The sequence below is a fragment of the Seriola aureovittata genome, chromosome 16 (genome assembly GCF_021018895.1).
Source record: "Seriola aureovittata isolate HTS-2021-v1 ecotype China chromosome 16, ASM2101889v1, whole genome shotgun sequence".
Taxonomy (NCBI): Eukaryota; Metazoa; Chordata; class Actinopteri; order Carangiformes; family Carangidae; genus Seriola; species Seriola aureovittata.
The window spans coordinates 19032825-19049967 of record NC_079379.1 but is presented as its reverse complement, the minus strand read 5'-3'; the positions used below and the strand labels follow the sequence as shown (position 1 = coordinate 19049967).

The 17143-nt window shown below is 41.0% G+C and overlaps 1 protein-coding gene across 1 annotated transcript in view; it reads left to right on the top strand.

Moving 5' to 3' along the window:
* Positions 1-17143, top strand: part of csmd2 (CUB and Sushi multiple domains 2) — a 227600-nt gene that overhangs the window by 168837 nt on the left and 41620 nt on the right. The window contains exons 37-47 of the mRNA XM_056398872.1: positions 247-343; positions 1277-1381; positions 1613-1731; positions 4178-4247; positions 5860-5976; positions 6198-6407; positions 7914-8102; positions 11364-11541; positions 13178-13323; positions 13418-13498; positions 14120-14233. Coding sequence (XP_056254847.1) covers positions 247-343; positions 1277-1381; positions 1613-1731; positions 4178-4247; positions 5860-5976; positions 6198-6407; positions 7914-8102; positions 11364-11541; positions 13178-13323; positions 13418-13498; positions 14120-14233 — 1426 coding nt within the window. The remainder of the gene's footprint in view (positions 1-246; positions 344-1276; positions 1382-1612; positions 1732-4177; positions 4248-5859; positions 5977-6197; positions 6408-7913; positions 8103-11363; positions 11542-13177; positions 13324-13417; positions 13499-14119; positions 14234-17143) is intronic.

The following is a 17143-nucleotide window of genomic DNA, read 5'->3' as shown; positions in this document are numbered from 1 at the left end:
AGTAAAATGGCCAAACTTTTAGTTCTTCACTCTCCCTTTTTCACATATACCTTTTCTGTTGTCTTCTCCCACCCATTAATCTTCTACTTAACTTTTGATTTCCCTACACATACACATTCTTAGCCCTACTCTCTAAATCCCATCCGTCTTTCTGTTTCTGTACTGATGTTTCCATTTTTTTCCTACTTGTCACTAATTATGTTCCTCCTCCATCCCCTCTTTTGGTTTGTCTCTTCCCTTTCTCAGATCCAGGTAATCAGCTTTGTCACAGAGCAGAACTGGGACTCGCTGGAGGTGTTCGACGGAGGAGACAACACTGACACCATGCTTGGCAGCTTCTCAGGTACTGCCAAATATGTGTTTGTGTGTGTGTGTGTGTGTGCATTTATTTTCATCCATGTTTTCATGTTAATTTTAAATGTAAAACAGTTTATACCTAAACGCATCGTCCAGGCAACCTAATAGCCTAATGACTTATCTAAGAGTAGCATGTAGAACCTGGAGCATGTTCTATTTGTTCACCAGCACGTACAGTATTGAAATTGGGGGCCTCATTTGGCACAGTTGGCATTGTAACAGTGCTAAATTAAATTCAGAGTACATAAAGCCAGATGGTGTAGACATGGGAAAGTTTCAAAATTCCAATCTGTTTGAACATCCCCTGACAAACTCTTGGTGCATTTCCACAAAGGTTAGCCTTTTCTGTGTGGAGTTGTAGTGAATGTTTGTTTACAGTAGCTGCATTACTCCAGTCATAGTGAGGATACAGCAGCAGGGAATTCTCCTTTTGTTTATGCTTGGAACCAGACCAAACGTAAATGTTAGATGTACCCTGAAGTAAAGAGATGAAAGAGAAATGCCAGGCTCACAAATTTGAATTATTAAACCACCAATTTTAGGTCATATCTGTAAAACGTGATTTTATTGAGTGATCATGATTTTATTTTTATTTTTTTCTTCATTTTATTGGAAAGATTTTCTTTTTTTAATATTAGCTGAATACATACCCACAAACTGGAATAAACTATTGTCTCTGCTGTTTGTGCTTCTTAAAAGCAAGAAGGTCATTCTATGTTGCATCTGCCTCCCTAAATATCCTAATGCAGCTACACAGTCATTCATGTATACATCTTTTCTGCATGCATGCACACACACAGACACACACGCACTATTAAATCGCCAAATGCAGCAAAGAACAGTACCTTATGCAGTTAGTTATGGTTGGCCTATGCAGGAGATAGCATTGCCAAACTCCTCTTTTAATCTTCTCCCCAAGGCACCACGGTTCCAGCACTCCTCAACAGCACCTCCAACCAACTCTACCTTCACTTTTTCTCTGACATTAGTGTGTCTGCAGCTGGATTCAGGTTGGAATACAAAAGTAAGTGAAAATACAGTTCTTACTACCTCATGTAAATACCAACCAAGGACAAGTATTACATCAAATATCAGCACATTTCCTGTGAAGATATACTCGTCTTGTTCCTCCCCACATTTTGCATTGTACTTTCTCATATTAATTCTGTCCTTTATGTTTCTGTATTATCATTAAATAGCCTTCCCTTTTTCTCTGTCCCTTTCATCTTTTCTATCTATTCATTTCTCCCCTCAGCTGTGTCTCTGACCAACTGCCCAGAGCCTGTGGTTCCAATGAATGGCATCAAAGTTGGCGAGCGTCTCCAGATGAATAATGTGGTGTCTTTCCACTGTGAACCTGGATATACTCTACAGGTACCACCTACCGCCTTCAGACAAGGTTCAGCATTAAATGCCCATAAAACCTCATTGATCCTTCTCTGGCCTCTGCCAGTGTCACTCCTGTCAGATTTCATTGTTGTCAGTTATCTCCTGAAGCAGTGGTCATATTTTACGGTAGGGGATCAAGCAAAATGTTGGAGATGAGACTGTGGTATCATGGATGGACTGTATAGTGGAAGTAGAAGTTCCTTTTAGAAGTTAAGTTAAAAGTTATCCTTCATTTTTCAGCCTCAATGAACTTTATGCTCTGATTATGTTAATGTGATTAAATCAGTGTAAACACATTTGCAATAACATTTGAAGTACTCTGACTTTGGCTTTAATAGACACCAGACAGGGAATGTATGCACCTTATTTGCATCCTTTCACCTGTGAACAAGTTATGCATGTGCTGAGCTCAGTGGTTTAGGAAAATTGTCTGTGCGGTTTTATAGATTAGAGGATGATTGTTATGATTCATCTCTGTCATCCAGCCTGGATGTTATGATGCATGACAGTGTTCCCCCTTAATTTCATCAAATTGGATAGGTATCTAGACAGGTATCCTCCATATGTTGGTTATAATTTATAGGATGATGTGGTGCTGGTTTTGCTATAAACCATGAATTCTGCTCAGCCTCCCAAGTTCGACTGTATTCTGCACGTCCTCCAGTGCTTCCACAGTCATCATCAGCAGACAGATGGTGACATCTGTGGAGCACATTGGATGCAGCAGTTCACACAAATTCTACTTGAAAGTTCTCTCTCCACTCTGCACAACACAAGTCAGGACTGTGTGTTCCCATCACTTCTCACTCCCTGTCCTCATCTAGAAATGCCAGGTTTGGTTTTTGTCACTCACCTCTTTTCACAATAGGTTTACTACATTTTTAATTGTCATAGATAGTTGTCCAATTGCTATGATGACATGGTTTTATAAAATGTGATAGTGGTAGGGAAAGAAGCAAGTTTTAGCAGAAAAAGGTTTGGGGGAATGATCTCAATTTTGTGCTGATGTCTTAATAATGACAATAATTACTGAAAGGAGCTATCTGCAAGTTTTGCTATTGCTACATAGCCAACATTTGCATTAACAGCTATTTACTTACCAGTCCTGCCAAAAGCTTCAGTCATCGCTGTCTTTATAATACGCCCTCTGAGCAGCGCAACTTCTTCGGGGTAGACTGAACACAATGGTTACTCGATATCGGAAAGTGACAAGATGGGGACAGCGGGGGGAGCTAGCTGGTTAGCATGCTGACTTCAGTAGAAGAAAAGCAGTGATAGAAATAGAAGCAAAACAAGGTTTGCTTTCCACCACTGAAGACAGCTCTTGATGAGTAAAGGAATGACGTTTGATGCTGAACTCGCAACATTTCTTCTAGACTGGTAAGTAAACAGCTGTTAATGCTAACGATCGCTATGTAGCAATAGCCAAACTTACAACTAGCTCCTTTAACACGTGAATTTTGTTATTATAGGTAGGCATCTGAGTCCTGACCTGAGCTCCATCGGAATTTTTTAACACCATTGGCTCTGGATAATCAAATAATATTGTCTAGTGTTACAGGAAGTTTGAAGTTATGCTGCTAAAATGTAATCATGTAAATGACCTGGACATTTCTTTTCTCATACTCACAGTATTTGCAGTAGAGGCATTATCAGGGAGAAGTATTTGCATGCACCAAAATATCAATGAAAATATAGTGGACACTAATTATTGAATCACATTTTGTTGCACAATAGGTTAGATCAGTCATATTATGGAAACACATACGCAGCTTCGCTTTCCAGTTTCTTTCCTCATATTTTGTTATGCATAAGTGTCTTGTTGTTTTTAAGCCTTACCTACTAGAAATTCTATTATTATAAATTGGTCTGACCTAAATTAGTTAGATTGGTAGGATAAAGAGGAAATTAAACTATCATCCTTCAATTTGGGAAATATCTAATCATTATCAACCACTGCAGCAGCCATCTTTGATGGGGAGACAAGTGAAAGAGTGCTTTCTAATAGTTCAAAAGTTCTATGTTCCATGAACTAGTTTTTTAATCAGCTTTTTTTTTTTTTATCTTTATGGCAAGTTAGTCTGAAAAGTTAACTCCAAAACTCTCAGAAAAATGCCTGTTGTATTGCTTATTTGAGCAGATCAACAAGAAATGTGAACTGCTCTGTAATCTTTCCCTCTGTGTCTCCCTCTGTATGATCATCTTAATGTGCCTGTGATGCTGCCTCTCTGTTGTTCTCTGTCACTTCAGATGGATTTAGTCATTTAGTCGCCACATGAAGTCATGTAGAGACAGGCAGCAGGTTCAAATAATTGGAGGAACAGATGAGTGACAGTGGGGAGAAGAAATTAATTCATCGCCTGCTCTTTCTTGCACTTTTGTCTTTGTGTCTGTGTGTCTGCACACGCTGTTGTGTGGATGCTCCTCACAGGGGAACTCGCACATCACCTGTATGCCTGGAACCGTTAGACGATGGAACTACCCACCTCCTCTCTGCATAGGTAAAAATACCTTCTTCTTTATTTTGTTCACTCCTATTTCAGTTTTACTTTCTGACTATTTCTCTTTAGGGACTCTTTACCTTGGTTATCACACCAGCAAATCTTTCCAAACGTTATACAGAGCCTTTCAGGTCAAGGTCTCAATGTACAGCCTTGTAGTTTTTGACATTGTTGTCATCATCAGTCTGAATGAAAGCAAAAGTGAGTTGCCAAGTTAGTACATACTATAGGTGACAAAGATATGTTTTACTTATCCAATACTGCTCACGGCTGACATACAGAAACACTACGCCAGAGATAACCCAGCTCTTAAATGGAAATGAAGAAAATAGGTAACTAAAAAGGAAAATTATATTTCACATGTTTGTGTTTTTATTTGAGTGTAGGAGAGCCATGGCGGTTTTGAAATGAATTTCTGCCTCGAGGGGCTGAGAGGTTCCTTCTCCAGTTTTGTACATTGAGTCCTCCTGCTTGTGTGAGCACCTTGACAAACGGGTTCCACTTATTGGAACAACCTACAACTGCCTAATTAGTTCCATCTCAGACTGTGATTGGTTGAAGTCGAGGGAAGATTCATCGTGTTCACAGGCATCAGCAGTTTCCTGATTACTTCAGGCCTTTTTCTGCTGCTACAGGATAACATTTAACCCCTCACTTATTCCTTACAGAAACACGATGGTACATCACTCGGATTTTCTCTATATCGTTTCTCCTTCCTCTGACATATATAGGCTGTTTGTCCCATTTATTTCTTAATCTCCTTCCCTCTGTTTGCTTGTTTTTTTCCCCTTGCAGTACCTCTGTCTTTCTCTTTTCCTTGAGTCAGCTAATTCTTTTACCATGAGTTTCAGCATCCTTTCATCTTTTTAATTTTGGTGTCAGGATCTCTCACTCTTTTCATCTGTCTTGATCCCATCTCCTCTCTCCCTCAGTATTTCCATACCTCTTCTTTTTTTTTTTTCTAGTGCAGCTCTTCACTAGTTCTTGTGTGTCTTCGTCCTGGATTTCAGTCAAAGAAACATTTATCCATCAGTGGTTAAAGATGAAAGGCAAAAGATGAAGAGCAGCAAAAGACATAGTATATTGAACCTTGATATATCTCAAGTGGTAAAAGAGGAGCTCCAAAGTTCTTAAATAGTGAGATAAATTGTCCCTTTTGATGAGATGCTGTCTCTTTTTATGACAATTTATGAAATTGTATATATTTTATTTTTTACAATTTTTGTTGTTTTTTTTTACATTGAATTCAGTACATTCTTAAAACACTATTTTCTTTTTGCAATAAAAAATGGATTAGAGCACATCAGCTGCATTTAATATCATACACCTTACCTTTAAGCAATGCAAACCCACATAAAACATTGTAAAGTAAAGGGTTTGCGTTTTTTGTGTCCAATTAAAGTTTTAACTAAAAAAAAAAAAATGGACTAGCTGACATACAATGGTATTTTGTCTCAGATAAAATCATCAAATATTTTCTACATGCACTGTAGTTGCTTCAGCCGCCCACTACAACAAAGAACTGCAGTAAGACATATTTGTAATGTTATTTTAATCTGGGAGAATCACTGTTTGCAGATGCTAAAGAAACGCTTTGTTTACCCTCTGCCAGCTCAATGTGGTGGAATCCGGGAGGAGATGGAGGGCATGATTCTCAGTCCTGGTTTCCCTGGCAACTACCCTAGCAACAGTGACTGCACCTGGAGAATCTACCTGCCAGTTGGTTATGGTGAATATCATGAGAGGCTCTTACAGCATGCCACACTTTGGCATTTCCACACTCAAGAACCTTTAATTATACAACTTGTAGGGCTGGATTGTGGAATGACAATGTTTATAGTTGTCGATATATCTGGCTGAAATTCATTTAATTCTGAGACCCTGTGGAAAAGGTATGGGTAAGAAAAGCATGGCATTTCTTTTTCAATTTAATTTCCTCTTTTTTCCCAGGAGCCCACATTCAGTTCCTCAACTTCTCCACTGAGGCCAACCATGATTTCCTTGAGATACGCAATGGGCCCCTTGACACAAGTGCAGTGATTGGCCGATTCAGCGGCCAGGATATTCCCTCCTCCCTTCTCACCACCTCCCATGAAACCACAGTATATTTCCATAGTGACCATTCACAGAACAAACCAGGCTTCAGGTTTGAGTACCAGGGTAAGAATCCAGACATGACGATGTATGAAAGTGTACTCAAAGCTCCTTGTAAAAGATTCAGAAGATAGGAACAGGAAATTATGACCAGCCTTTCGATTGTCTCTGACAAAAATAGACTCTGGTAATATACATTTATAATAGTGAGCATAATCACCAAGACTAAATTTTGTTAATTGCAGAGCTGAGCCAGTATCAGTAGTGTGAGTTATTTTCTTCTGCAAAGGATATTCAAACTAGTAATTACTTTAGTGCAACCGGAGCTTTTTGGCTGCTTCGACCCATCTTTGCTGTCACTGATTTATGGTTGTGTAGCAGCACACGGAATATAACTGTAATGTTATTTTCCTGAATTAACACAATCACTATAAGAATCAATGTCACAGAAACTAATTATGTCTGTAAAAGCATAATGACATTTCATAATCTCTGGGAGTGTTACCTTGCTTTCTTCATGTTAACTTGTGTATCATAAGTGTCACTTCACTGTGAGGTATATGCATGTAAAGGCATAACATTACTGAATTAGCCTTGGAACTGACTGTCAAACTAATCAGCCCACACAGCCAGTAAATTCCCCGTATCTATAAATCTCTGTATATAAAACTGTTGATCACCTAAAAGATTTCTTAGCCATGTGCCAATAAACAGCTTCACTGCATATCCACATGGCTGCAAGGAATAAATTGCCCTTGTCTCCAAATGCAACAGGCAAACAAAGTTTGTATTTTGTGATTCAACAAACGAGCCGGCAAATCGAAAGGTAGCATTGTGCATTTACATAATTATGTGTACATTAGCATATAAATCAAGCATTATATTTGCAAATACCCCCCTTTTGCAGTATTTGCATGAGTTATCTCCCACAAAGGGAAGCTGTGATCCATAGAAATCAATTTCTTTAGTTATATTTATATCCTGGTTTTTCAAGGCTTGCAGCCTGCTCTGCTTTTGTCTCCAAGAGGGAAAAAAAAAAAAAGAATTATTTACCCACACTACTTCTGATGACTGCCTCATACTCCTCCGGCACAAGTCAAACCTGCCCCTGGCATTTTTTTCTTTCCTCTGATAACTCCGGTTTAAGAAGGAGGAGGAGGAGGAGGAGTGGGAGGTTGAGGAGAAAGAACAACAAAAAGATGAGGAAGGGGAATTAAAGAGAGAAAGTAAAAATAGAAGACACTGCGCTGCTGTTGTCTGAAAGCAGAGGATTCACATATTGAGGATAATCAATGGTGGTTGTGTGAATTGATTGGAAGCTTCAGGCGGCAACAAAGAATCTGGAATGGTTGTGTGGTCAGCATCTGTAGGTGGCCACAGTGATCATCACACCAATAGGCACTTAGTAATTCAGTCATATCCCTGATGTTCTCTGTTGGCATGTTTACAAAGAGACACAGACATTTACAAAAGTACTGAATGTTCATTTCAACTATTGTACCATCTCACTGTTCTGTATGACTGTTTAGCTTTAATTTAATAGTTGATCTAATTGCTCTGTCCATCCCTCAGCATATGAGCTACAGGAGTGCCCTGATCCTGAGCCTTTCCGCTACGGAGTGGTGGTGGGTGCTGGCTTCAATGTGGGCCAGTCTATCTCTTTTGAGTGTCTGCCTGGTTATCAGCTAATGGGACATTCCATCCTCACCTGTGAGCATGGCACAACCCGCAGCTGGGATCACCCTTTCCCTCGCTGCGAAGGTAAGAGATGCAACATTTGTCTTATCATATCCAAATAATGTGCAGAATTTTTACACATTTTATGGATCTAAATAATCTAAATACTTCCAAACAAGTGGCCGACTAAACAGCCTCACCAACAAAGAACTAAACTAATAACGTGATAACTTCCTGTTTAGAAAGCAGTGAGCTATTACATTGTTAGTACAAAGTGCGGCCATGGAGATAATGATTATCTATTATGAATAATGCAATTAAAGTGAATTATCATCCCCCATTAATAAAGCAAAGTACTCCTCAATGAAAATCAATGTAGTGCTAAAGAGGAATGGAGACAAATAAAAGATGAATAAAAGAGGGCCTAAATTGAAAAGAAAAGTAATGGGTGCTCTTTCTTTCGCCTTGTCCTTGACCCACATTCTCACGCTCTAGCTGTCGATTATTCAATAAGGCAGGCAAAATTACAGAGGGAGGTGATGGCCGTGACACTGGAACTTTGAATGGCTGAGCAGGGAGATAAGTGGGAGTGAGAGACGGAGCAACAGAGTGAAAAGGCAGAGGGAGCAGGAGCAGAGTTTATTCTGTCAGTTATTTTCCTTTGTGTTATTGTCAGAGACCTGCTAGAATGTTACACCTGTGTGTGTAATGTCATGTGTGTGCATGCTCATGTGTATTTGTGGGTGTGTACAGGCACATGCATATATGCAAATTATATAAAATACTGTACATGAATGGAATATTAATGATATTGCAGTGTCCTATATCCCAGTAGCATGCTCACAAGCGTCTGCAGTTTTAATGTACAGTTTATTTCTATAATCATCTATGCAATTGCAATGTAGCCTCCTGCTGCACTGATGCAATACATAGCAATTATACAGTATTTAATATATGTCAGTCTAATTGTATATAGAGTATTTGAACACTGCCTTACCCTGCTTGACATTGTTTAATGCAAGCTAATACATATATTCACTAATAATTACCACTTTGTCTGGATGCGTGTGTACTCGTGTCTTTTTTTACATAAACAACCATTAACCAGTGTTTCTGTGCTGTATGTGAGTACATGTGCATGTGTGTTTGCTGGGCAAAATGACCAGGAGAAGGTGGCCTGATGTCTCTGACTGTGAGTGTAATTGAATTGGCTTTAATGCTGTGACCTGGTGTGAGGAAGTGATACAGCAGGAGATGAAGTGATAGGAGGTGCTTCAGTCTTAATGGGATAAATATTGGGGGGTGTAAAGATTCTGAAATCAAGACTGAAACTACAACTCAGACATCCACACCCCCCAACCCAACCTGCTGCCACCAATGCAGATGCAGCCTGTTTAGCCCTCACAATTATTAATTTTACAATTATCACTAAAACACATGGAAATTAACCAAATGGACCAAATAATTCCAAATGTTGTGTTTTACTTCACAGATATTTCCATGCACGCACACATTTACAAAAACATACATCACTGTCTTTGCTAGCAAAGTAAATATATTGATTTTCTGTTTATTTTTCTCTCATCTCCTCTAAGCTAATTCATATCAAGTGTTACATGGCAGCAAACCATGTTGTAACACCTTTACTTGACCCAGTATAGCTCAGTACAACCTGCTCTTCAGTCTCTCTGTCACTCCAGTATTTGCCTATGGCATTTGCATAGATTTCCCCTGAGGTTGATGAGAGACATTGATTTTTGTTACCATGCCTCCACTTACCTGCTTAGCTTGGCGTTATAATCACACCGCATTGTGTCTATGAAATACATTACATTCTCTACGCTTCTTTTTTTGTTTCTATGCTGTTTCAACTTGTCTTTGTACTTTGCAGTCTCGTCTCCTGTATATTTATATAGCTTATATAACAGTTTGTATAGAAACACAATTATGTGATAAATTGTGTCACATTGATCATTTGAGAATCATTACCCTTTTCAGTTTCTTGTTTCTATGAAACAGTAAAGGCTGCCAGTTGTGACAGTGTTTCCACGGAAAAATTGGCCATATTTCCTGCCTTATTTTACCAAATTTTCTGTGGCTATAGTCACAACCAACATCCGAACACAATCTGTTTTCTCTTTTGTATTTAAAAACAATTCCAACTCCTTTCCAACTTTTCTGTTCCCACCTAACCCTTCAAGCAAACACACTCCTTTGCACATAATGCTTAAGTAGCTTAGCAGTCGATGGCATCACCCAGAGGTGCAACTCCATGGAGTGTCCAGGGTTTAATCAATCGGTCTGATCGATAGCTCATTTAACCTGGTGAGGCGGCAGCAGAGGGGCCACTCAACCACAGGGCTGAAGCAAGCATCTGTATTACATGAACACACACACAACCTGAGTGAGAAATACAGGGATAAAACATGCAGTCCCTGCTTTGGGAATGATCTTATACACATAGGCGTCCAAGGGTGTGCTGTTAAGCTGAATACCCTGTCTGGTTTGCTTGAGATGCCTGCACTACTGCGATTACCACTCCCTCCTGATTTTCCCTGCTTCACCACTGTGAATAAGGGGTTTCTCTAAGGGCACCAGCGGGAGTGTTAGGCTTGGTAATCGTTAAGTTGGTGAGAACCTCCTGAATTTCTGAGGAATGTTTGAAATATAGTTACAACTTCTATGCATGCAGATTTGAGGCTGGGTGTAGGGATGTTTGCCTCTGGTTGAGTGGGTGTTTTACTATATTTATGTTGATGTGCAAGATTTTTTTTTTTTTTTTAACTCAGGACATCAGGCATGTGAGGTCCCAGCGTTGTCAGTTTTGACATAGACATGCTGTTCTAACCTTTCCTGTCACTCAAACACACACACACACAGGTTTACACACTCATGCATATCCACTGCTTATAGACGTAACACATACTGTAAATATACACACACACACCTCAAAGGCCCAGACCACACTAATCCCTCGCCTCATCTCTGCACTCTCTCTCTTCACCCCCAATGGGAAAGGGTTGAGGCCTTATCTTAGCAAAACACTCTATCCAAGTCCCCACTTGCTAACAGGCTTTACTGGCTAATCTTTAGCTCAGACAAGCGCCTGGGCACTAGACGAAGAGTGAAGGAGAGGGGGAAAAAGACACTGAGAAGGGAAGTAGAAGAAGTGGGGGATGAAAATCCCCTTTTTCAACCAATTGCAGCTGCATTATGCATCTGTCCTGTTGTATTCCCAGCCCCGCTGATATATTTACACTGCCTCTCTCTCTCTCTCTCTCTCTCTCTCTCTCCCTCTCCCTCTCCCTCCCCCTCCTCCTCCCCCTCCCTCCCTCACTCCCTCAGTGCCTTGTGGTGGGAACATTACGTCAGACAATGGGACCATCTTCTCCCCAGGTTACCCAGAAGAGTACCCCAGTTCAGCTGACTGCTCCTGGCTGATCACCGTGGCTCCTGGCTTCGGCATCAAACTCAACTTCACCCTGCTTCAGGTTCATGGGCCGCATGACTTTATCACTGTCTGGTAAGAAATTGCTGCTCCCAGGGGCTGAAGATATGTGGAAATTCCTTTTATGAAATGCTGGATATATTTAGTAACTTCATTTTTGTTTGTGTGGGTAAAGTCAAATGATATTTTAACCAGTATTCTAGTAACAGCCAAACTTAAATCTTAAGGCCATCTCAACCAAATGTTGAGCTTTGTATTTGTGTGTCATAGTGTCATTGAAATGTTTCCATGTTTATTAATATATTTGCAATTCAACTTTCTCGTTATCGTCACCTCTGTAATGCCTTATCTTTCAAGACCTTGTCACCTGCTCCTGCTTTTTAAACCTGTAACGCCTCCAGCTCTTTTTCCCATATCAGCCTCCGTTGTGTTGCTTCACAAAACTGAGTCAGAGTCCAGTTAGCTAATCTCTAATTCCCCTGCCCCCCTTCTCTTGTTTCATTCACTGTCCTTTATGTGACTCAGCAGCTTGTTTTCAACAAGTACAGTACACCCCCTCCCTCGCTTAAATATGTGTGTGGGAGAAAACAGGGAGTCAGAGAGGGTTTGTGTGTGTGCTCTTATGTGTGCATTAGGACAATTATATAGTGATGACTATTGAGTGGTAAAGCTTCCTTTCATCACCTCCATAATGTATGGCTGAGCCTGACATATGTGCAACCAAAGACAGGATTTTGCATGCATGATGGCTGCCAGTCCCAGTTGATCCCAAGACAAGCTCCAAAGGTCCCAGCTCTCAGTGAGACCGGAGATCTGACTGCCAGCCAACCTGGCAACTTGACGACCACAAGTGCACATGGCATGAGGTGACATGGACTGTATGTTTTGCAGATGGGGGTGCTTATAGAAATTTGTGTGAAGATTTTTAGTCCATGGAGAGTTTAAGTCACTAACTCGACTTGGCTAGTCAGCCAAAATGTCCACTTTCTATCTATTGTGGCTCTTCTATAAATGGCCTCCACTGTGTTGATCTTTCCCCACAACCTCCTGCAGAGCCAAGATGGGGACTATCATGTTCCCCAGTTTCCAGTTACCACTTCTTTGTATCTATCCACTGAACTACTGAGCCAAGGAAATGGGCCCCGTAATGGCGGCTTGGCCAGAGTGCTGTCAGGCAGCAGTCCCTAGCCAGCCGTTTCCAGAGCTGCTTGTAATCGCCCATGCCCAGTCTGACAGCCAAAGACAGATGGTTTTTAAGCTGAATGGTTGTGGCAGGAATCTGGGAGCTGGCTTAATCGGCCATGCCCACGCCAGGGGACTGCCAAGGCTGGGCCATAGCTTCCAGGGACACTCCCCTTGGATGGCAGTTAGCAGGAACAGCGCAATCCAGACCTGTCATTTCACGCTTATCTGTAATTTTTACCTTATTTCAACATAATCACCCAGAGCAGCCCAGAGTAATTGCTTTGGGTTTGATGAAGTGAAAGCAGCTTGGTTGTACTCTGCTGCTGGAGGCTGCTTGACAATAATCTGGCATGTGGCTTTGTTTGGTTTTCTCACAGATATGCCTCAAAGAGTCTTGAGGTGTTTTACGGTTAGAGACTTTAGCAGAGGGTGCTGACAGAAAACCCTTGCAGTTAATTATCATCACTGTGTCCCCTGTGTATTGTTATTTTCAAGATATAGTTGACTTGTGACCTTTTTCCTATAGGGATGGTCCACAGGAGACGGCCAGGAAACTGGGGGTGTTTACTGATGGAGAGCCCAATGATCCACCCAGCAGCACATCCAATCAGGTGCTGATACGTTTCCGTAGTAACACAGAGAAGGGCGGACTGTTCCGTATCAGCTATCAAGGTACGTAAATGATCTTTCTTGATCCTTATTTCTACCTGATATTTCGCATATATTCTGTTTGACTCTTTTCATTTCTTTGATGCTCTCAATAAAGCGTACAGACTGCAGCACTGCCTGCCGCCCCCCATCATTCCTAATGCAGAGATCCTGATGGCAAGCAAAGAGTTTAAAATTGGTAGGTGGAAACGCTGTCACAAAAAGGCACATTCACACACACAGACGCACACACAATCACTGCCGTCTATGCTCTGCTGACTTTTTTGTATTAGACGCTGGTCCCATGCTGACTCCTGGAATTGTAGCATTCTGAAGAGTTAATCCCAACTGTCAATTCACCTTCTGACAGGTTACATTGCCCCAGATTGACTGACTACACATCCCATAAGTCTGTGGTACTGAATGCAGACTGGCCCCAAGCTACATCACCCACGGAGCTTTGAGGCAGCAGTATAAATGAATGGTTCTGACAAAATAATCAGAAAGCCAAAGGGATTTGGGGCAGGTGCTCTCATTCTCCCCTGTAGAAGACAATGGAGATTAATTCTCCTTATCTGTTTATTTGCATACCTCCTTGACTCATTATTATTCAGAGACACAAAGGCGACGACACTGACATAGTGTTTCATCTATAGGATTCCCAGTGGGGATTTATTATGGTACTTTTCTCCACTGTTAACTTTTTCTTTCACTGAGACACACAATGGATCATGATTAGTTCTGCAGACATTTTGGCTCGTTGCCCCAATCTCTGATTTGTCATTGACTGTACCCCCTCCTCCTTCATCTCTCTCTTCAGGTGATATAGTGCGCTACCGGTGTCTTCCAGGCTACCAGTTGAGTGGAAACAGCATCCTGACCTGCCGGCTTGGGACACACTTGGAGTTTGAGGGGCCTCCGCCCTCATGTGATGGTGAGTGAATGCTTGAGGCTTTTGAACTTGAAAAGGTATCCAGGAGGGCCTTGATCACACTCGCACAGTAACACCTTCACACCTGCTGACTGCTCAGTACAACCCTAGTTTGATTTTCTGGCCACTGGGCAGCTCCACATGAGGGCTAGGGAGATAAGGGCCTTGCTCGAAGCACTTCAGTGGTGGTAATGAGGGAAAGGTAAAGCACTGTTCTGTCACTTTTCCCACCCATATTTATTCTGCCGTACCAGGCATCGAACCTGAAACCTTCCAGCCATAAGCTCTTCCTTTTCACACTTTCATACCTCTTTCTCCCAGAGCTCCATTTAGTATATTCTTCTCTACCTGCTTTATCACTTTTTATTGTCTCACTAAAATGGAAAATATATGGTTCTGAAATATCTCAAATAATATAGATAAAATCCTCTGCAATAGATAGATGAATACTTAATGAATACTGTGGTGTTTGAACATAGTAAAAAACAAATATTTATATGTGATGAAAAACTAAAGCCAGAAAATAAGCAGTAAGCAAATATGTGTCATGAAAAAAATAATGTGAATTTGTTTATCTTCTTTCATTTAAAGAATATAACTCTTTTCCCTACTATCCCTACAATACTTTTTAAATTTGATCAGCACTATCAGCTCCATTGCTACAAACATATATGGTAGAAAAAATAAGTCATAATGTAAAGTAAATGTGAACAAAGCATAATTCTTAAAGTGCTCAGAATTCTTGCTCATCAGATCTCTCATGACAGTTAAAACTTGCTTACCGTTTTAAGCATTATTTTCACATTTAGAAAAAATATCACTTGTCACTTGGACTGATTTATACGTGTTCTTTACTCAGACTCCAGTGAAGTCCAGTTAGACTCAAACAGTCAGGGCAACATGATGGTGCAGAATCACATTCCTCCATCATAACCCTGTGGATTTCTATCGTCTCTTTTGCTGAATATTTTCCATGGACCTTTAGCACCTGTAGTCACACAGTTAGCTTTGTGAAAACAGCAACTACTTTTCCTCTAAGCTGCACATTACAGCACATCGCATTGAATAAATGTGATTGCAGAAAAAGCCTCTTGAGATGCATCATCTCAGTTTTCAGGAGGGCCCGATGAGTCATTATGTTTCACAAATATATCACAACACAGGTGAAGCACTGCATTCATCTGTTTATTTTCAACAGGGTTATAGGTAGTCAGTATCATTTTTGCTCTAATCATAGACTCATGCACTAGTTGCAGTTGTGCTTTATTTGTGGCTCCCGTGGGTCCTCTTTCTGCCTATAGTCATGAAGCAGCAGCCACATATCAGTTCGGCAGCACTTTCTATCTCTGTGGATGATACTTGGCTCCCATGAGGCTGAGGGTGGCTGCTGTGGTGCTCTCTACATGCCGAAATATCATCCTCCCAGAGGACTCAATAAGTGCTGTGTCCCCAACACATCATTATAATACAGTATGTCGTGTGCAATACTTTTCCCCTGGGCCAGAAAGTGGGTCCATAGATGGGTGTCTGTTTCTTTCTGTTTCAAAATATCATAAAAACATGTATCTTTCATTATTTTTGCTCTCTTTTCTAAAATGCTGGTCTTATTTTCTTTTCCTCCATCTTGCTTTGTCATTTTGTCTCGCACTCTGTATGTGGGTTGTGTGGTGGATGGGAAAGAGTGGGCAAAGTTTGGTAAATGCAGCTAATTTAGAGTGCTAACTAGGAAAAATATGCAAATACTCTCAGCATGAGGTGAAAAAGGAGCAGATAAAAAAAAAAAAGTTAGGCAACAGAAAGAGGGCAATGAAAGGTGAAGAGGATCTATGTATAGGCTAATAATGCAGACGTGGAACGAAGTACACAGGACACCCAGAGAGAGGCAGAGCAGAGGAGACTGAGGGTGTTGAAATTCAAGTCAGAAAAGAACAATGAGAAGGAGAAATCGTGTGTGTGTGCGTGTGTAAGTATTTGTCCTGCCTCTTGCCTGCCCCCGCCTCCCCTCTCAGGTGTACCTACAGACAATTGCACCTGAAACCGTCCACTGACATTGCCTTATAATTAAATTTTAAAAATATCATGCTTTGTGCACAGTTGAGCCTTGCTAAGCCAAACAAATCTGTGTGCCATATTTAAAATCTAAGTGGAAGTCGGTGACAGTTGAATGCTTTTTCTTGCAGTTTGCCATGCATTTCAGTTTTGAATGTGCACTAAGGCTCATGGCTTCTGTGCCCTGTTAATTGTTCCCTTCATGCTGAGAGACACAATATACTGGGGACAAACAGTTCCAGCAGACTCCATCTATCTGCAAACCTGTCACTTTTCCTGCATAGACACAGACCAAGGTGATGGAGAGGAGAACCTCAGACAACAAAAGCTGAAGGATGCAGGAGCTGAGTGAGAGGGAGCTGAGAGTAGGAACAAACTGATGTTAGTGTGAATGAAGAGGAGAAGATTGGACAGGGAGAGAAGAGGGTCAAAGACATACAGATCGGTAGAAAACATTTTGGGATTTCTGTGAAAAAGACGGATTCTTGGAAAAAAAAAATGTAAAAAAAAATCTATATGGAAAAGATGGAGAGACTGCTAATTGAGCAGACGGATGGTGAGTCAGTGGAAGTAGGACAGGAGTTAAAAAGCAAGGGGAAAAAGAGAGACTGGGAGAGACTTAGTTGGGGGGGGGGGGGGGGTGAAGACAAGACGTGTACAGCTCATTGAAATGCAGGGGACATGCTGGCTGCAGCTGCACCTATCAAATCACCACTTCTTGCTCTGACAAGCACAACCCTCCATGCACATCTAGCTGCCCCCAACCCCACACACATACATATATAGCACAGACATAAAACGCTGGTCAAACATGTGCCTGGGTAGCACGAAAGTGGATGTTGTCATTGTGGTAGTCTTCCAGAG